Raw genomic sequence first — 20,712 nt, 5'->3', positions numbered from 1 at the left:
TCCCCCACTTCCATTTGCATTTGTAAATCGGTGTTTTTGTTGTTGAGGACGAGGTCATGAGGAGTCCGGGCCTGTATGCCATCGAGGAAGGACAGCAGGAAAAGCGGAAGCGGTCCCTGAAGCTGGTTCTGGAGAAGAAGCTGGCCATTCTGGAACGGGCCGTGGAAAGCAACCCGAGCAGCGTGGATCTGAAACTTGCCAAGCTGCAGCTCTGCACCGAGTTCTGGGAGCCCTCCACTCTGGTCAAAGAGTGGCAGAAACTGATATTTTTACATCCCAACAATACAGCCCTTTGGCAGAAATACCTTTTATTTTGCCAGAGCCAGTTTAGCACCTTTTCCATATCAAAAATTCAGAGTCTTTATGGAAAATGCTTGAGTACTTTGTCTGCTGTTAAGGACGGCAGCATCTTGTCTCACCCTGAGCTGCCTGGCACTGAGGAGGCCATGTTTGGTAAGGAGATGATGACCAGATCCTCTTACGCGGGAGGAGCTGTACTTTCTTTTGGCTAACTTGAAAATGAAGATTTATTTTTGGTTTATTTTAGGAATGTCTAAATCGATAAAACTGATTTTTAAAAAAGGTATTATGACTCCTTTTGATAACAGGTTCTCCCCCTCCAGCTTCTTGGTGGTGGGGCATTAGAGCCAGTAGGGCTCGGAAAATATCACCAGACTAGAAGTTCCAACTTTTCTACTTGTTAATCAGGTAAATGTAGTCAAGTCTCTTAACTGCTTTGGCTGTTGGTGGCCTTATCTGTTGAGATGCCTGCACTGCTCATCTGACCCATTATAGCATAGGGTCTGAGGCACTACTGTGTGCGGGTTGCCCTGACTGGCTGACATCACTGATAGGTATAGGTTTTTGGTATTATTATACTGTTACCATTTTTGGCAGGTCCTGAAGGAGACTAGAATATAAATTTTGTCCAGTAATGAGGCACGGGAGACTGCATGTTATACAGGAGCTGGAGAGTGTCACTCCTGACTTGAATCCTGAGTTTGCCCTTCATGGGTTCTGGTGTGACCTTGGATAGGTCCCTTAACCTGTTTGAGCTCTAGTTTCTCCCTCAGCAGCAATAGCACAATACCTGCTTTACCTGATTGTTGGGCATGTCGGCTGAGATGATATATGGTGAGTCTAGCTCAGGATCCGGCATGTAGCAGGCGTTTATTTGATCAAATCCCTGCTATCGAATAGTGCTACTAATTTCTAAAGATAGAAATATATTGCTCTAGAAATAATAAGCATTTACTCCACTGACTTAAAAAGAGTCTCATGTTTGATATCCTTTGTGATGAGCTCAAATAGCTTAATGGTATTTAGTAGATGGAATTGTACCACAGTTTAAATGAACTGAAATTTTCAAACATGGAACCCTGATTTGTTTACAGCGGACTGAGTACACCATGAAAATTGCTGGTGAATAATGCCATCTAGTGATCAGTTGAGTACAGATCTTTGCTTTCTGATAAGAAATCTATGACGCCATCCTTTTCCTAGAATTTTTCTCGTATTAATGAGCTTTGAGTATTTGATAACCAATATTCAGACCATCCTCTTGCCTTATTTTATTGTTACTATTAGTACTCTGTGATAGTTTCACATAAAAATGAGAATGTGCTTTCATTGCAGTACCATCTGAGTCCTTTAAAATCAGGACATGTATGTCTCACAGCTTTGAAAATATTAAGTCACTAAATTTCAGGGAAAAGATGTTCTGGGTGTTGAACTGCATGTCTGTAGGAGTTATGTTCTCTCCCTTTTTGGGTGTTAACCAGGGTTCTCCCCCTTTGCTCTCCCTGCCTGCAGCCCTCTTTCTTCAGCAGTGCCACTTTCTGCGGCAGGCTGGTCACTCCGAGAAGGCCGTCTCTCTGTTCCAGGCCATGGTTGACTTCACCTTCTTCAAACCCGACAGTGTGAAAGACCTGCCTACCAAAGGACAGGTGCGAGTCCTGCTTGAGTCCCCCCCACCCCGTCTCCATCTCTATCTCTCTCCCCCTCTCCCTCTTTCGTGGGGGTGTGTGGATAATGGGAGGTGGTGGTCGTATTTTTAGAATATTTATATCCTCCTTTACATCAGTCCTGTTGAGGATTGTTCCTCAGAAATATTCTGGCAATGCAAGGAAAATTCCATAATGAAAGTAGTGAAACATGGAGAGAGGAAAGACGATCCCTCCACCTCCCCAAATATAAAGGTTCACTTATGTTCCTTTTTTTCCCTTACTTAACTGCCCGTGTTTAAGTGCTAGTTGCCCCCGCCCTCCAGGCAGGCAGTTGTCATGCCCTGTAAACTGTGGTCCTCTCTCCTGCTTGCGTGCACTCTAATCTGGGTCTCGCGTCTCTCCCCCGGTTAACCTTTCCACCACCTAAAATCTTGCTGGAGTTGCAAGTGGAGTTGCAAGCACATGTTGGTGCTTTGTCAACACCGATCCTAACTGGGGGTGGGTAGGGCTGGGGGGGTTAGTCATTTAGAAGATGAGTGAACATTGCCAATATTCGTGATGTGAAGCAATAAAAAAAACTAACTGTAGAACTATCCAAATAAGACAACCTTCTTTTCCCTTTTTCCACTCAAGAAAACTGAGTTTTCTACTCAGCAAAGAGGGTCTGATGAGAGATGGATTGGACATCTGAATTTATGGTGAACTTTCAAAGGTCTTTGGTGACAGGCTACGGTCTCCATCTTGTGGAGCTTTCATGAACTGCCTGTAAAGACTTTTTATCATCCTTATTTTTAACCTTTTTTTCCTAGACAAAATTGGGTTAAAGAATATTGGTTAGTATTGGTATAACTGATTATTAGTATAATAAGCCAGATAGCACAGTTACTTTAAGACACGTTTTGCTGTTTGAAGAACCTGCTGTGCCGCAGAAGTGGTTCTTAACCTCTCTGTGGAGCCTGGGGTGTGTGCTGGGGGTCAGGAACAGAATTTCCCTCACCCCCACCCCTCTGCTGACACCCTCTGGGGTGGGAGCAGTTGCTGATGGGCTTGGGGGGCGCTGCCCAGGACAGAAGCATCACCCAGGACTGGCCCACGCACTTGAGGCTTTAAATACTCTTGAGGGCATGACCACACCTCAGCTTAACACGTGTTCCCAGCACACGGTAGGGACCAGTGCTTGTTGGCACAGAGCTGACGGTGGTGGGCACCCAGTGAATAAGAGATCTGTGATTTCAAAGCATGTGTATGACAACTTTGAAGCTTTTGTTTAATGACATTCCATACCTTTGTAACTGAGAGACATTGTTACCATAAACAGAGTAGTACAACAGAAAACAGGCAGAGTCTGGGATTACTGGTCTGTCTGTGGAATAAATGAATTGGTTATAACCATTCATCACACTTAAAAAAAAAAAACAAACCTTCTTTTTCTTGACTGCGCTTCTGCCATCCCTTCTTATTATAAGAGCAAATCCTGTAAAGAGGGAGTGTAGTCCTCGCGGTTCCCCTGGCCGAGGTGGCTGCCTGCACTCGAGCGCAGGGCCTGGCCCTCCTGTGGCTCTCCTGGTTGCAGACTGGGGCTCAGGCTGCGTCATCCTGCCGCTCCTGCCCTTTGAAGCCTGCTCGTTCTTCTTCAAGAGGTTTCTTGCAAAAGCTTTCATTGAACAGGTTACTGGCTCACTTTTTTTTTTTTAAATATTTATTTATTTATTTGGTTGCACTGGGTCTCCTTAGTTGCGGCTTGCCAGCTCCTTTAGCTGCAGCTCACGGACTCCTTAGTTGTGGCATGCCATCTCTTAGTTGCGGCATGTGGGATCTAGTTCCCTGACCGGGGATCGAACCCAGGCCCCTGCATTGGGAGCGTGGAGTCTTAACCACTGCACCACCAGGGAAGTCCCTACTGGCCAACTTTCAAAGTCCCGATTGTCAGGTGATGACATATTCAGTTTCCTGTTCATGGAAGTGTTCACGTTTGTTCCATAGGGAATTGCTGCTGCCAAACTGCCCCCACACGCTGCAGGCCTGGTGGCCAGATGACTGAGGGAGGGACCAGGCTTTACCCTGCAGGCCTGTTTGTTCGCTGGGTGCCAGCCATGTTCAGCTGTCTCCCAGCAAACATTTATTGAGTCCCTCCTGTGTGTTGGGCACAGTGCCAGGTGCTGGTAATTTACTGTAATTGAGATGTGGTCCTGACCTCAAGAGCTCACAGTCTGTCCTGTTAAAACTTTGGTAATATAATATTGTAAATCAACTGTAATTCTATTTAAAAAAAAGACTTTGATTCTCCTTCCCCTCCAAAGGTCTTGAAAGCAACATGACTTCAGGTATCAGTTAGGGGGCCCAGTGGCATTCAGGGAACTGGCAGTGCCACTGTCCCTGGTCAGACTGGCCTACCAGGGTCAGAACCGGCAAATCGTCCTTCTCCCACCCAGCTGCAGGTCCCTCTTCGTGGGCTTGGCCGGTCTTTCTGTAACTAACCTCAGAGGTGTCGTCCCATCACCTTGTGCCATGTTCTGTTTGTTAGAAGCCACTGGGCCCACCCCACACTCAAGGGTGTGAATACTTCAAGGCAGGGGAGGGCCACGGGGGCCTCTCTTGGTGGCTGCCTGTCACACGAATTGTTTTTTCTGTTTTGTGTATCGTATATCTACTCCCAGGACTGATGACAGGCAAGATTTCAAGAATCATAAGCCCCTCTTATGCCAGTCAGCACTGATTTTGCCCAGTGACTTAGCAGTTCTGTACGAGGTAGGCTAACCTCTGTGTCTTAAACCTGAACAGATAGAATTCTTTGAGCCCTTTTGGGACAGTGGAGAGCCCAGGGCCGGGGAGAAGGGCGCCCGAGGCTGGAGAGCGTGGATGCAGCAGCAGGAGCGGGGCGGCTGGGTGGTCGTCAGCCCAGGTAAGGCGCCTCTCAGTTGAGATGCTCTGCCTTTTCCTTCCAGAATTTGTTTTCACGTCTTCACGGGTTATTTGTTTGTAGGTGTGAGCTATTTATCAGTAGCTTAAGAACACTGTGCAAACATCAAAGTGTCAAAAACTCATGAAGTAACTGACCTGGGAGAAAGACTGTTTCTTCCCCTTAGAGATTTTAAAGCAGTTGACTGCCATGCCCTCCTTTAGTCCATACACTCTTGAGGGTTGAATTTCTTTCCAGAGGAAGTAATTTTCATTTTGTAGGTTGCTTCTGATTAGTAATTTTGTTACTAATCCCCTGCTCTCCCTCCTCCCATTTTTGTGTGTGTTTAAGACTGTCTTTTCGTTTTCTTGGCAATGTACAGACCAACAGATTATTTGAAAAATACTTGCCTTTTTAGGAATACTATAATTATTAACTAGCATTTATACAGTAGTCATCCTAAGTGACTCCAAAGTATTTTCCAGATTTGTATTCTTCAAGACAGCATTGACCAACAGAAATATAATTCAAGTCACATATGTAACTTCACATTTTCTGGTAGTCACGTTAAAAAAGTGAAAAGAGGTGAAATTAATTTTGATAATGTTATTTTGTTTAACCTAGTATATCAGAACATGAACATTTCAACATGTAATCAATTTAAACAAATTAATGAGATATTTTGCCTTCTTTTTTTTCCATACAAAGACTTTGCCATCTCGTGTATATTTTATACTTACAGCACATCTCAGTTCAGACCAGTCACTTTCAGGTGCTTGATAGCCTCATACTGTGGCTACTGAATTGGACAGCACAGCTCTCAGCTATTCAGGAATTGCTTCACTTTCTGGTTTTGTTGAAAGTGTGAGGGGGAGAGAGCCCAGACTCGGCCAGCCTCTTCTCACAGGTGTGACCTTTCTGGGCCTTGGCTTCTTCATCCGTGGCATGGAAGCTTTGGATTAGCTAAGGTCTGCGTGGCAGCGCAGAGCTCCAGGCCAGGTGGCATCCCTGCCTCCACTAAGGCAGGTTGGGTGGGGGGGACCGTCAGGTATTTGGGGTGACTCTGCTCTGGGCAGCACTGTCTGGTGATGGTCATGCTTCACCTATGCTGTCAAAGGCTCAGCTGTTTTGACTTCTCTTGAGTGTCCTTTCCTAAAAGAACTGGAACTGTTCTTCAGGCTGACCTCAGTGGTTTCATATATGAAAACAATAACATGCAGGGAAAAATGGAAGTAGGTGTTGCACTTTTAGCCACTGAGTCTGCGAGACCACATGAAGAATTACGAACATAGGTCTTTGGGTAATAAATCTTCTTTCTCTGAGTGACCGACTCAGCATGGTTCTGTGTTTTCAGCTTGTTTTTGTTTCTGTGTTTTGTGAATGAGCAAGACTCTTAGACTGCATGGAATCTACGTTCTAAAGTTTACCGTATTCTGCAGTTCTATGAGGATAGAGTTCTCATAGCAGTGTCCAGAGACCAAGTTAACATTACTTCTCTGATAAATGTCCAAATGTCTAATCGTCACTCATAATCAGATGTAAAGTTAATTTTCTCAGAAAGGTAACCCCAGTGTTGAAACCTTGATTTTTAGTATCAAGTTAGGGACATATGTTGGTGCTAATATTCCTGCAAAGTTTCCATTATAGAGAAAATTCAATGAATTTCTTTCTAATGAATATAATGGGAGTACGCAAAACCCCAGCAGCATCAGGAGAAAGGTTGAAAGATTCTTGTTTTCAGAAAACTAGTGGATAATTATTTTTGGTTTTGTTTTATTTTTAAGTTTTTGGTTCATCAGGACAGGGCTGGCATTTAGAGAGTGGCTGGTGTTTCTCATTGATTCTGAAGTACTTCTTCATATGGTACAACTTATTTCTCCTTGCTTACCCTCGCTTCCTGTTAGGCTGTGATTGTTACGTATATACATCTGTCCACAACCATGTAACTTTTTGAATTACTGATGTAATAAATTCTGGTATCTAAGTCTGATATGTAGCTCACAAGGGTAATTTCTCTTATAGTAAGTTTCTCAGCGTGATTAAAGGATTACTTCAAATGTAGACCTTTAGAAGAAGGTGATAAATAGTTAAATTTGTTTTCTTCTTTGAGGAATTCAGAAGAGCATTGGGTAGAATATTGGGTTTTAAATGCTGGTACACGTATCATGCATTTCGATTTTTTGAGATTTTTGCTTGTTTGTTATTTATTTTGAAATACTTATAAACTCACAAGAAGTTGGGAAAAAAAATACACAGGGAGGTTTTGTGCACCCTTCACCCAGCTGCCCCCAGTGGTAGTGCTGCAGACAGTAGCACAGCCAGGAAATCGATGCTGGTACAATCCACAGAGTTTATTCAGATTTCACTGGTTTGACAGGCACTCGTCTTTGCCTGTGTTTGTTTCGTACTTTACGGTTTTACCACATGTGCAGCTTCACGTAACCACAATCAAGATACAGAACCACTGCATCGCCACAGGGCCCCCTATGCTGTACCTTTCTTGCCACACCTCCTCCCCGCTCCCCCCACTCCTACCACTGATCTGTTCTCCATGTCTATTATTATATTACTGTGTTATTTCACCTCTGTTTATATAAATGGGATCACATGGCATGTAACTCTTTTCAACATTTTTTATTGTAAAACACACACAAAATTTACCATCTTAACTATTTTTTTTTTTTTTTTTAATTTTTATTTATTTTATTTTTGGGGGCGCTGGATCCTTGTGCTGCACGCAGGCTCTCTCTACCTGCGGCGAGCAGGAGCCACCCCCCGTCGCGCCGCCCAGGCCTCCCACTGCAGCGGCCTGTCCTGCCCGGAGCACGGGCTCCAGGCGCGCGGGCCCCAGCAGCCGTGGCACACGGGCTCAGCAGCCGCGGCTCGCGGGCTCCAGAGCGCAGGCCCAGCAGCCGTGGCGCACGGGCCCAGCCGCTCCCCGGCACGCGGGACCCTCCCGGACCAGGGCCCGAACCCATGCCCCCCGCACCGGCAGGCGGACCCCCAACCACTGCGCCACCAGGGAAGTCCCCCATCTTAACTATTTTTAAGTGTACAGTTCAGTGACATTAATTACATTCAGACACTTGTGTGACCATCATCACCTCTATCCATCTCCTCAACTTTTTCATTTTCTCCAGCTGCAACTCTATACCCATTAAGTATTAACTCTCTATTCCTCTCCTCTCTCCCTAGCCCCTGACAGCCACCACTCTACTTTCTGTCTCTATGAATCTGACTACTTTAAGAACGTCATATAAGTGGAATCATTCAATATTTGTTGTTTTGTGATTGCTTATTTCACTTAGTGTGATGTCTTCAGGGTTCATACAGTATGAAGCATGTGTCAATATTTCTTTGCTTTTTAAGGCTGAATAATTTTCCATTGTATGTATACACCACATTTTATTTCTCTCTCCATCTATGGATGGACACTTGGATTGCTTCACCTTTTGGCAGTTGTGAATAATACTGCTGTGAACGTGGATACACAAATACCTGTTTGGGTCCCTGCTTTCAGTTTTTTGGGGTATATACCCAGAAGTGGAATTGACAGATCATATGGTAGTTCTGGGTTTAATTTTTGAGGATCCATCATACTGTCTTCCACATCAGCTGCACCATTTTACATCCCCACCACCAGTGCACGAGGGTTCCAGTTTCTTCACATCCTCACTAACAGTTGTTTTCTGTGTAACTTTTTAAGATTGCCTTTTACTCACTTAGCAGAATTCCCCTGAGATCCGTCCATACTGTTGCATGTGTCAGCAGTTTCTTCATATTTATTGCTTAGCAGTGCCCATGGCATAGATGTACCACAGTTTGTTTCTCTGTTCACCCTCTGTAGGACAGTTGGATTGTTGCCAGTTTTTGGCTATTATGTATAAAACTGCTGTGGGCATTAATGTATAGGTTTTTGTGTGAACATAGGTTTTCATTTTTCTGGGATCAGCACGAGGAATACAGTTTCTGGGTCTTACGTTAAGTGCAGTTTAGTTTTATAAGAAACCGCCCAACTGTTTTCTGGGTGGCTGCACCATTGTACATACTCTGTTTGTTTATTTTTAAATATTGAACTTTACAGAAGACTCAGACTTTTTTCCTTTCCTATTCTGCATGTTCAGAGTTAGGAAACAAAGTGAAATAAAGTATAGGATATCTTGGCTTGCTTTTTTTTTTAAAAAAAAGTAAACGTGTCATAATCATAGGGCCACTGGCTAAAAATTCTGATGGCTTAAGAAAATCTAAAGCAATGCTCTCATTAAATGTCATTTAGCATTCTAGAATTGTGTTGTACAGTACAGTAGCCACTAGTGACACGTGGTTATTTTAATTAAAATTAGTTAAAATGAAATAAAATTTAAAATTCAGTTATTCTACCAGCTGCATTTCAAGTGCCCAGTAAGTCACTTGTAGCTGGTAGCTATCATATTACTCAGCGCAGAATTGGAACACTTTTGGCATCACAGAAAGTTCCACTGGGCAGTGCTGTCCTAAATATGTGTCATTCCCATTTTAATTGCTGTGATAGCATTAACAATCATCTGATTTCACCGGCTAACCTGCCGTTTTTTTCTGGGAACCTGAGTGATTATGGGAGAGTCTGTAAATGCCACTGAGTGTCGCAGAAGGCTGGGCCTGGGTCTTACCTTGGCCTTCCAGGTGCCCACCTCTGTAGCTGGAACCAGCAGGTAGATTTAAGTGTTGATGGTGGCTTTGTTTGCTGGTTAGGTGTCTAGAAGTTTGATTCTTGCCTAGATGATGACGATGATGAACCAGAAGACGACGACCAGGAAATTAAAGATAAGACTCTGCCCAGGTGGCAGATCTGGCTTGCTGCTGAGCGGTCCCGAGACCACAGACACTGGCGGCCGTGGCGCCCTGAGAAGACCAAGAAGCAGGCGGAGGAAGACTGTGAGGACCCGGAGAGGCAGGTGAGCGCTGCCCCCCGCGGGGTCTTTGCTCTGCCCCCGTTCCCCTTGGGGTTTGGCTCCCCAGAAGGAGTATGCTGGGCTCTCTGGGCACCTGCCTGGCTTGGGAGGTTCTAGCCTGCTCCTGCCTACGGAAACTCCCCTCTTTCCCGGAAACCGGGGAGACTTTCACTGGCTGCTAGTGATGGGGGAGCATCGAGGCACTCGACCTGATAGTTCTTGTCCCCAAGGAGGAGGGTCGGCTCTGGTGGTCCCCCTTCTGGAGATTGTCTTCCAGGTTATTCAGTTAGTTTTTCACACGGAAGCCTGGGGGCTCAGGGTTTAAAAGCATGGAGTCACTGTCCTAGATTCTTCAACTGTGTGCACTTTCCCCACCCTACTCTTGGATCCTTAAAGATGGGTGGGTGGGTGTGACTCTGGAAGACAAGAGGGACAGGAATGTAGAGGCCGTGTTGGGACGGTGGGTGTCCAGCTCATCTTGCTGGGGGGGAAGTAGTATCTGTTGGGCACCTGTGCTGCCAGGCACTCAGGTTACGTCCCTCACGGCTGTTGCGTGGCTTGGCGCCTGCTACTCTGTGCCCAGTGGCCAGCAGCTTTGGAAGTTTTACATTAAACGAAAGGAAGAGATTCTATTTTGATACCTGGAATTGAGCCACTTTGACAAGATACCTACTACAGTCGACCCTTAAACAACGAGGGGGTTAGGGGCACCGACTCCCCCAAGCAATTGAAAATCTGAGTATAACTTTGCAGTCAGCCCTCCGCATCCGTGGTTCCACAGCTGCGGATTCAACCAGCCACGGGTCATGGGGTCCTGTGGGACATGTTTAGTTAAAAAATCCATGTGTAAGTGGACCCGCCCAGTTCAAACCCGTGTTCTTCAAGGGTCTACAGTGTGCTGCTTGGCACGCGACAGGTCACAAGTACAGTCTGAGAGGGTTTACAGCAGCAAGGCTCCTGAGCTTTGACCTGCTCGCTCCCTACAAATCACGTGCCGTGAGAGTGGAGACTTTTCCTGTTTCTGTCACTGCTGCGTCACCAGTGCCTGGACGAAGCTTGCCCAGTGGTGAGCGCTCAGTTAATAGTCCTGGATGTGGAGAGTGATGCCAGAGCTTCGCCTCCAGGCAGAGGGATCAGCATGAGTGAAGGAACCAGAGGGCTGGGGATGTTCGAGGAGTGGCCAGAATGAGAAAACAGAATTGGGAGGAAGGACGGAGGTGGCCTCTGGGCAGGAGGGAAGGGCCAGCGCCCAGGGGAATGGCTGCTCATGCGGTGACCTTCGACCTTCTGAGGCGAGCCTGCCCGTGAGGTCCCCGCCCCGCTGAGCTGAAGTTTTCAGGCAGGGTGGGTGGGCTCGGTCTTTGGTGTTTGATGGCTTTACAGAGTTCATGGTCACCCTTCAGAAGTTAGTTCTCAAGGCTCAGCACTTTGGCGGTTTCCCGGAAGCTCATTTCTGGAGCAAACTACTGCCGCGAGCAATTTCTTAGATTTTTTTTCTCTAGTCAAAGCCTGGAGGAGAAAAAGCTTTCTGATTAGTTGATGGTTTTGATGAGCTGAGTCCCAGGTAGTCCACTTTTATTGTGCTCGTGTTTTGATTTCCTCTTTGCTGAGGGCCACAGAGACCAGTCAGATAAGCAGGACCTGAGACACAGTGTAGTCCCTGTGGCCTTATATTTTAAAGTTATTATGCGAAGTCAGCTACAAACAGTTACAGTCAGTATTAGGCTCTTACAATTGCTTTCAGCATGGTCCATTGCTCCTGCAGTTTCCTTTTTACTGTGCTGCTGTTTGTGTATTTTTGAGCGTATTTTTCATTTCCTGAAGCAATTTTATACAAAGAAACCACAAAGTAGTAAAGTTCTTCTATCTTAAAATAAAAATTTTTCACAATTGTAACTTATCAGAGTAACTAGAAAAGCAATTTTGTGTGTTCTCAGAAATGCATGTTAAAAAAAAAGAAGTGAATGTGATTTTAGATTTCCTGTGAATCCGTTAGGAGACTTTGAAAGTTTCCACTTTGGTGTCCCCTCCTGTGGAGGATTCCCAGGAAGTGTGAGATGCTGCCGGCGCTGCAGGACCCCTGGCACTCACCCTCCCGCCCTCAGCTTGCCTTGGGAGGCCTCTAGCTTTTTTGCGCCTTGCAGACAGCCTAGCTTCTGTCTGTTTAAAATTTAATTTGAATAATGTTGACTCGTAAGTATATCCCTCTAAAAAGAATTGTGGAAAAAAATGTGAAGGCTTTTTTGTTTGTTGCATTCGGTCACATGATTTTGTCTTTGTTGCAGGTGTTGTTTGATGATATTGGACAGTCTCTGATCCAGCTTTCCAGCCCAGATCTTCAGTTTCGGCTGATTGCAGCCTTTCTGCAGTTCTTGGGTGTGCCTTCCGGCTTCAGCCCTCCGGCCTCCTGCCTCTATCTGGCCATGGATGAGAACAGCATCTTCGACAATGGACTTTATGATGAAAAGCCCTTGACTTTTCTCAACCTTTCATTTTCCGGCGTCAGCTGTATCGGACGCACAGACCAGCTGGGTTGCCGGCACTGGACCAGGGGTCACAGTCGAGAGGGCGAGGAGTTCATCCGCAACATCTTCCACCTCGTGATGCCTTTGTTTTCAGGCAAGGAGAGGTCTCAGCTCTGCTTCTCCTGGTTACGGTACGAGATTGCAAAGGTAACTCCGGCCTCCTCCCCTGTGTGAGGACCTCATTTCCCGTCGCTGTTTGTCAGTGGGATGGCCAGGCTCTTGGTGTTCTTCAGGGCTCTGGGCCACAGCACCTCCTCCTTCGGGGACCCAAAGGCACCGGGTGTGCGGCTGCCCCTTCTGAGGGGCCACGGGGAAGAGGAGGAAGGTGGGAGTGAGTCCAGCGCGTCAGTGACGGGAGCTATTTGTTGTGTTGACTCTTTATTACCGGATGTCTGTGATTATGTGAGCAGTTAGTGTTAAGGACCAAGCTTAAGCTTAAGCCAGGTTAGAGGATTTAGGGGCTTATTAAAATAGAGAAAATAAGCTACTTACTTATGCTGCTCTTCATTATCTGCTAGAAGTTCATCTAGGGTTGACTCCTCTGCCCTCTGCTGGCCACCGGTTAGTATTGAATTATAAAACCCAAAGTTCTGATGCTTTAATTGCAGGTTGCACACACCAGGCTGTATTATTAAAATAGTGCCTGGTAAAGTTTGGTGGTCATCTATCTTTGGAGAAGAGCATGTGGAGTATATAAGCCTTCTTCGTAGGGATTTCAGATGGAAACCTAGATGTGTTCATTTTGGGGCTCCTGTGGCCCTGGTGGAACCCTGATTTGTTTCTCGGAGAGCCTAAGTGTTTAGCAGACACGTGATAAAGGAAGGCAGTGAAGAGCCTTGTGTGGCTTTCTGCAGCTGACAGTACGAAGGGATGTCTTTAATATCACAGAGCACTTGGAGTCATTCTTTTCTTTTTACCTTTAGGTCGTTTGGTGTCTGCGCACTAAAAACAAGAAGAGATTAAAATCACAAGGAAAGAACTGCAAAAAACTAGCCAAGAATCTCCTCAAGGAGCCAGACAACCGCAACAATTTTTGCCTCTGGAAGCAGTATGCGCATCTGGAGTGGTTGCTCGGCAACACAGAGGATGCCAGAAGAGTTTTCGATACAGCACTCGGCATGGCAGGGAGCAGAGAACTGAAGGACCATGAGCTGTGTGAGCTCGGTCTCCTCTACGCCGAGCTGGAGGTGGAGCTGTTGCCGGACGTGAGAGGGGCTGCCCCAGCCCGAGCCATTCACGTATTGACCAGACTGACCGAGAATGGGGCCTACGGGCCCTACACCGGGCAAGTCTTGGCCGTTCACATTTTGAAAGCTCGGAAGGCTTATGAACACGCGCTGCAGGACTGTTTGGGGGAGAGCTGTGTCTCTGATCCAGCTCCCGCCGATTCCTTTAGCCGCCTGATTAACCTGGTTAAATGCTTCATGCTCTTCCAGTATTTGACCATAGGGATCGACGCTGCTGTGCGGATATATGAGCAGGTATTTGCGAAACACAAGGTCTCTGTTTCCGCAGAGGGCCCTGGTCTGGAGGGCAGTGCCAGCCCCCCGAGCCTGAGCAGTGTCCTTGAGGCCGTCACCCTGATGCACACGAGCCTGCTTAGATTCCACATGAAAGTCGCCGTCTACCCTCTGGCTCCTCTGCGAGAGGCTCTCTCGGAGGCTTTAAAGTTGTATCCGGACAACCAGGTTCTTTGGAGGTCGTATGTACAGATTCAGAATAAGTCCCACAGTGCCAGTAAGACCAGAAGATTCTTCGATGCGATCACCAGGTCTGCCAAACCCTTGGAGCCGTGGTTGTTCGCAATTGAAGCTGAGAAAATGAGGAAAAGACTAGTGGAAACTGTGCAGAGGTAATTACAGAGCATCTTGTCTGTGTGTCCAGAAACCTTTATGCAATGCTTGCCATGTTCCCACCACCCACTCGGCCTCCAGAATACAGAAGTGAATGCGGCCTGGGCCTGGAACGCCTGCTGGGGGGTTTCTCCATGTTGTAGGAAAAACATGGTGAAAAAGGAATGAGAGACTTGCAAGTAGCAACACCTTTCGTCAGAGGCTCCTGTGGCTGTCTCCTTAGGCCGTGCTTTTTGGGATCCCTGAGCATTGCTTACGGTGCATGAGTGGTGACTGCCAGGTCTTCAGGTGTCTGAGAAGGTGTAGTAAAAGCATGGGGGTAAGAACACAGGCTCTGGAGTTGGAATCTGGAGTCAAATCCCAGCTCTTCCACTTAGCAGCTGTGTGATCTTGGACAAGTCAGTTCATGCCTCCAGTAGGTTCCCCCTTCTGTAAAATGGGAATAAAGACCTACCTCAGAGGGTTGCTGGGAAGGGTGAGTATCGAGCACAAAGAGAGTGCAGACTAATTACTAGCCTCTGTTATTATTACTGATGATAACAGTGTCATGTTTTAAATGTTTTGGTTTTTTTTTGGATACAGTATTTTATATCTGAAGGGTAAACGACAGGGTTGGGAACATATTGGCTTAGGCATCATTGTTCCTTCCAGAAGCTTTGTTGTTACTTCACTCTGACCTTAGAAATCGAGTGTTCAGAATTGCCTCTGAATAGTATTTCTTTCTCTTTTTTTTAAATAAATAATTTTTAACTTTTATTTCCTTCCTTTCTTTCTTTCCCTTCCTTCCTTCCTCCGTCCCTGCCTCCCTCCCTCCGTCCCTCCCTCCCTCCCTTCCTTCTTTCTCCGTTGGGTCTTCGTTGCTGCACGCGGGCTTTCTCTAGTTTCATTGCGGTGTGCGGCTTCTCACTGTGGTGGCTTCTCTTGTTGCGGAGCACAGGTTCTAGGTGCGTGGGCTTCAGTAGTTGTGGCTCGTGGGCTCTAGAGCGCAGGCTCAGTAGCTGCGGTGCAAGGGCTTAGTGGCTCCACGGCACGTGGGATCTTCCCGGACCAGGGATCGAACCCGTGTCCCCTGCGTGGGCAGGCAGATTATTAACCCCTGATGGGAGGTCCAGAATAGTATTTCAGTTTACTTGTTTTTTACTTCTTCCATCAGGATTTTATTCACTCTACTTTCAACTGAAAGGTCTTTCTTTCCCATAGGGTAGAATTTGCACTCTGCTGATGAAAGGGTAGGTTTTCCTTAGAAAACAGAGAAGCAGGGAGTTTGTGTGCCTTCTAGGCAGACCCAGTGTGGCGGAGACACCACAGCACCCTCGACGCTGGCTTCCTGTGGCCCTGGAGGAGCCACATCATACTATATCCTGCACCCCCGTGTCCCCAGACCTGGCCGCAGCACTGCCTCCGACGTGTTCAGATCCAGTTGTCGCTGACGTCAGCTGTCACTGACGTATCTCTTCCCACTGCAACGTAGGTGTGGGAAGTTGTCTTGGAGTTACATGAGCTTTTGTCTTGCAGGGTAGATGGTAGAGAGGTCTACGCCACCATTCCCGAGACCGGCCTGACACATCGGATCAGAGCCCTGTTTGAAAACGCGATGCGGAGTGACTACGGCAGCCAGTGCCCCTTACTGTGGAGGATGTATTTGAATTTTTTGGTAAGAAAAGATGCGGAGTTTTTGTGTTTATGCAGAGCTCTGCCTCCTCCTTCGTAAGTGAGCGGTGCGGGTGTCCAGCAGCCCGCACCCCTCTCAGCCTTGGCTCATCCTGTGGGCATCCTGGTGGGATGACGTCAGGTCCCTCAGGACGTGGGAGGGGTCACAAGTTGCCTTTTCTACTGGGGCCTTTGGTAGAATGATAGCGAGGAGTGATGCCTGGGCTGTTCAGTGCAGCAGAATGTCACGTGGCTTTCTCCTAGTTGATGTTGTTGAGTCAACAACTTGGAAATAGTCTAAGAGCTTTCATTTGAAAGAGACCTAAATTTGTTGCTGTTCTGCCTCTAAGAATTTCCAGGTCCTGATTCTGTTTTGTTACTAAAAGATAAGATTCAATCTGGAATGTGGTTTTTAAAATAGACCTTTCCAAAGCAACTTTGTTTTTACTTAAAAGTACCACAGTAATTGAATATGGTGAGATGCCATTTAGTTTTGTTAATGTGTTGTGCAGGCTGAAAGGTGGTTCCTGGGCTTCATTCCTGGAGTCTTGAATTGTCTTTGCCTTTGCTTAAAGGCTTGGCATTGGGCTGGGCCTCCTTTACTATAATACATCCACTGCTAAGTTGCATGCTTTTTTAGAAACAATCTTCTAGGCCACTTGAGTGTTGTTTAGCTCAAGGCTATTGAATCATATCACAGTGACCTCCATTGAATATTGTACCTTTCAGAAGTCAGGAGTGACCTTCCTGAAAAAGAAGATAAATATGTATCTCTCTGATTGTTTCCATAGGATAATTTCTCAGAAGTTGATCAAAGTATTTGAACATTTCCCATTGACATTTGACCGAGTCGGGTGTAAAGAGATACATAGAGTGTAAGTTAGGGGTTAGGAGAGGTTTGGGCCTCCCCCATCCTCTTAGAGTCCAGAATTCATCGGGGAGCACCTCCCCTGACCTCTGAAAGGCCTGAGTAGCAGGGAAGGACAGATCTCAGGATAGCACACCCAGGACAAACGGGCACAATTTTGTGGGCAGAAGTCGGCATCAAGATGAATTACCACCAAAGTTTCTGTGTTTTTAATGTTTATTCTTCAGACTCAAAAGCTCAGATTTTACGTCTTGACTCCCTTGTGTGAAATGGAAACCTTCAGAAGTCCAGACGCCAGCGTGGTGTCCGTGGGCACGCGCGGCCTGGACGCGGGCCCTGCCTGTTACCAGAGGAGGCCACTGGGGTGCAGCAGGAGGGCTGGGTTCCCACTGAGCTCCACCCCCGTGGTCAGGCCCTCACTGAAGGAGCGCGCCAGATGCTCCCTAATGGTTCCAGCGCTAACACTCTGGGAGTCTAAGCCAGTGAAAGACTCTAAATTTAAAAAGAGGGAGAGCTTGCACACTTGCCAATTTAACTTCTCCGGTCTTTTTTAGGTAGAGACAAATAGGGTGAAGTGCAAACTTGTAGTACTTTCACTGAGGATCTGCCATGAGCCAAGTCTGGGTGGACTGTAGACAGAAAAATTCTTGTTGACTTAGAAAAACAGCCTGGGACCATTAAGGAATGTCTGTCTTTTTGGAAAGATTAGCATCAGACCAAGAATTAATTAGAGCAGTGAAACTCCTAGCAGTTTCTGAGGCATCTGGGTGAGCTCCTAACGCTTTGATAAACTCAGTGAAGAAATCAAATTAGGGCCAAAATGTAAGGTGTAGGCTCTGAGTGCCAGGAGAGGGCAGGGCGCGTGGGGCCACTGTGGAAGGGTGTGGCTCTGGCTCCCTGGAGGAGAAACGTCACTACCACGCTTTCACCTGGCGTTTAACCCTTTCATACCTGATGCAGCAAAGGCGTTTTCCAGTGGCTGACTGATGAAGGAGATAGCAGAGGGCAGTTCTCATTTGAGGCTAGCCAACTTACGTACCTGGATTTGCTGGATTCCAGGGTTAACTGTGAGTCTCACAAATACAGTGGTTGAGAAAGTACAGGAGTACCGTTTTTCTTCTTTCAAGAACAAAGCCTTAAGTGTAGTTACTATTTTAGCAGAGGACATTGAAGTATTTTGGTGTGTGAAAAAAGGACAGCTCCCACTGGCTTCTTGGGTATAAGTTCAGAGGTCCAGCCTCAGAATGGCCGAGGCTCATACCAGGGAGGGAGGCAGGAGTCCCCCGGGGCCACGCGGCTGACTCTGTGGGTGGCACTGGGAGGGAGTGAGGAAGGCCTGCGCCTTGCCGGCCTGAAGGTTATCACAGATGCTGGTTACAGCCCGGAGTTCCAGTCTTCCTGACTGTGGGAGTTAACCTGAAAGATCTGAAAAGGAGGCGAGGCTGTCCTTGGTAGATAGAGGTCCTGAGCTGTGGATAGGGGTCTCTTGATGCCATCCCCCGCGTTTCTGAGAGGTCGGTCAACAGCCCTCACCGGTCTTGTCTGGACATCATGCCCTGGCTGCCTGGTGGGCAGAGCCAGCGTCCACTAGAAAGCTCTGCTGTGGGAAGGGGAAGTCTGGTGGAGGTGGGTGGGCAGGAAGCCCAGGAACAGACTTCAGCTCCGTGAGCTCGGCTTGTGCCCATTCACAGCTGCGGACGCCCGCCTGGGGAGCTGCCCGGTGGGTTGTGACTCCCTGGAGGAGGGACAGATCCCTCCCTGGGACTTGGGAGAGGCCCGGGGATATGGAGGGGAGGACACACGCTGCTCCAGCTTCCACAGCAGGCGTGGAAAAAGCACCTGTCTGTGAGTTGATAGAAGATATAAGGATTTTATATCAGTATAAAAATGTGCTTAGATGAAAAACGTGCTGAATATCTGCATGCTCTCAGACTGAAATTTTTGACCCGAAATTTGCTTTTGATAAGGTTACTGATTCAGTAATCCTGGTCACCTCATTTCTCTAAGATAGTTCTCAAAAAATGGCAAGTATTAAAGCAAATATTTTCTCTGTGTAAAGTTATCACCCTCACCTCGTGCACAGGCCTCGTTCTAGGCACTCTTAGTAATGCCAGGTGTGATGGCCCAGTGATGGAGGAGATGAAAACAAGTCAGAAGTGTTAAAGGTCAACTCCAGGCCCACTGAGACACAGCAGTGGCCCCTGAGGGCATCCCGTGGTACATGGACCCATACCACCCATCAGCCACTGTGGCAGTGCCCCGGGTGGATCAGTACCGGGATGGCCTTGGATTCTCTTTTGTCATTTTTGTATTTTTTTCCCCTTGCCTCAGGTTTCCTTAGGAAATAAAGAAAGAAGCAAAGGTGTGTTCTACAAAGCACTTCAGAATTGTCCTTGGGCAAAGGTGAGTTCTAACGGCCATGGTCTCTTCAGATTCCCAAGGACCTCCCTGCCAAGCCTCATCCAGTCAGTGTCATGGGGACAGGGCACTTCCCAGGCCTTTCCATAGTCAGAGCATCCCCTTTGGAGACGGAGGGGCATTTGTGTCCTTTCCCTGCACTGGAGCTGGCGTTTCATGGGAGCGTTGCTGTAGGCGGCTGGTGCCCAACATTTGCCCAAAGCTCAGCCCAGATGCTGAGAGCGTTGGGATCCACGTCCCAGCTCTGCCCTGTACAGCCCAAGTCAGGAGACGTTCAGAGACCAGACTGATGGTGACCGCAGTGTCTGCCCACAGCTGCCGGCCCCACTTTGGAAAGAGAGGGTCTCACTTTGAGTTTACTCACTTTCCCTCTGCTTTTGAGTTCAGCCCTTCCTGAAGCATGTCAAGGTGTTGCTGGGTTAGGACAGCAAGGGGAGCGTGGGCTGTGGCGGGGCAGCTGGAGGGAGCGGCCGGCCGATGAGGATGTTGCTCTCCGGCCCCAGGTGCTGTACCTGGATGCCGTGGAGTACTTCCCCGATGAGATGCAGGAGATCCTGGACCTGATGACGGAGAAGGAGCTCCGGGTGCGCCTGCCGCTGGAGGAGCTGGAGCTTCTGCTTGAGGACTAGAGACCAGGAGGGGAGTGGGGCGTGCCTCCGAGGCCTCGGCGCCGGCCCCGTGGGAGCAGGAGATACCAGAAGAGACGGTGACACATGCGTGCGAGTGTGTTAAGACCTCTGCCTTTGGAGTTTCTTTCTTGATAGTTTGTGTCTGGGTTATTGGTCTCTCATCTCTTGCACATTGTGTGTGCAAATGACACAAAACCATCGTTTTGCATATTATATATGTATGTGTATATATGTGCATAGACAGGAATCATGCTAAGTGATAAATGAACCTGTCATGGTTGATGTGCGAGTTCTCGTTTGGTCCACTCTTCCCCTGCCCAGCCAGCGCCAGCCCTGCTGGGGTGAATGTACCTTCTCTGTTGGCATCCTTGGTGGTCCTGCCAGGTCTCCTGGGTCTTGCAGTCAAAAAAAAAAAAGGTCTGGTTACTCAATACTAGGACTTCCTCCCCTGGGCTGCTTAGCAGATTTTACCCTTATCTTCAGACCAGAGCAGTGGGGAGTCGTTTAAACCTTGGTATTCTCACCTGTATCAAATGTGTTAAGTTCTCATTACTCCCTGAACCCTATTCAGTGACGTCCTCGACTACGGCCTGAGCAGCCAGCGTCGCTTGGGAGCAATGTAGACCCTCAGGCCCCTCCCCAGCCCTGCTGTCAGAACCTGGGCTCTAACAGGACGCCCTGTTAGGGGACTTTGTGTGTACGTTACCGTGTAGAAAGCACTGCCTGAACAAATAAGGACTCCGCTGCCGGGGAGCTCACCAGCAGCCAGTCGTGGAAAATGGAGCGAGCTCCCTCCTACCAAACCCAGTGCTGCCTGTGACACGTGCTGAAGGTGGCTTTCAGCGGTGTTGGCCACGCTCTCGTTTTGATTTCCAGGAACTGAGTTACATTTGACAGAGAGGAAATTGCTTTATCTTCTCTGAGGTCCTGCTTTTTAAAAAGTGGACAGCTTCTCTCTGGCTTTTTTTTTTTTTTTTAAATCATGCTCTCTAG

At 47.5% G+C, this 20,712-nt stretch overlaps 1 protein-coding gene across 2 annotated transcripts in view; it reads left to right on the top strand.

The window, feature by feature from the left end:
- Window positions 1–20,001, top strand: part of NRDE2 (NRDE-2, necessary for RNA interference, domain containing) — a 46,182-nt gene extending 26,181 nt beyond the window's left edge. Inside the window, exons 6-14 of one of the 2 annotated variants that reach the window (XM_004262333.4) lie at window positions 48–453; window positions 1,813–1,946; window positions 4,728–4,848; window positions 9,604–9,779; window positions 12,062–12,448; window positions 13,225–14,153; window positions 15,670–15,808; window positions 19,004–19,075; window positions 19,594–20,001. In XM_004262333.4, coding sequence (XP_004262381.3) covers window positions 48–453; window positions 1,813–1,946; window positions 4,728–4,848; window positions 9,604–9,779; window positions 12,062–12,448; window positions 13,225–14,153; window positions 15,670–15,808; window positions 19,004–19,075; window positions 19,594–19,719 — 2,490 coding nt within the window. In that variant the 3' untranslated portion in view covers window positions 19,720–20,001. Of the gene's footprint in view, window positions 1–47; window positions 454–1,812; window positions 1,947–4,727; window positions 4,849–9,603; window positions 9,780–12,061; window positions 12,449–13,224; window positions 14,154–15,669; window positions 15,811–19,003; window positions 19,076–19,593 lie in introns of those variants that run through there. The other variant, XM_033418587.2, reaches the window with a different exon arrangement.
- The last annotated feature ends 711 nt before the right edge of the window (window positions 20,002–20,712 follow it).

The sequence above is a fragment of the Orcinus orca genome, chromosome 2 (assembly GCF_937001465.1).
Source record: "Orcinus orca chromosome 2, mOrcOrc1.1, whole genome shotgun sequence".
Taxonomy (NCBI): domain Eukaryota; kingdom Metazoa; phylum Chordata; class Mammalia; order Artiodactyla; family Delphinidae; genus Orcinus; species Orcinus orca.
Note: the sequence above shows the minus strand (reverse complement) of the source record. Positions and strands in the feature narration are given on the sequence as shown.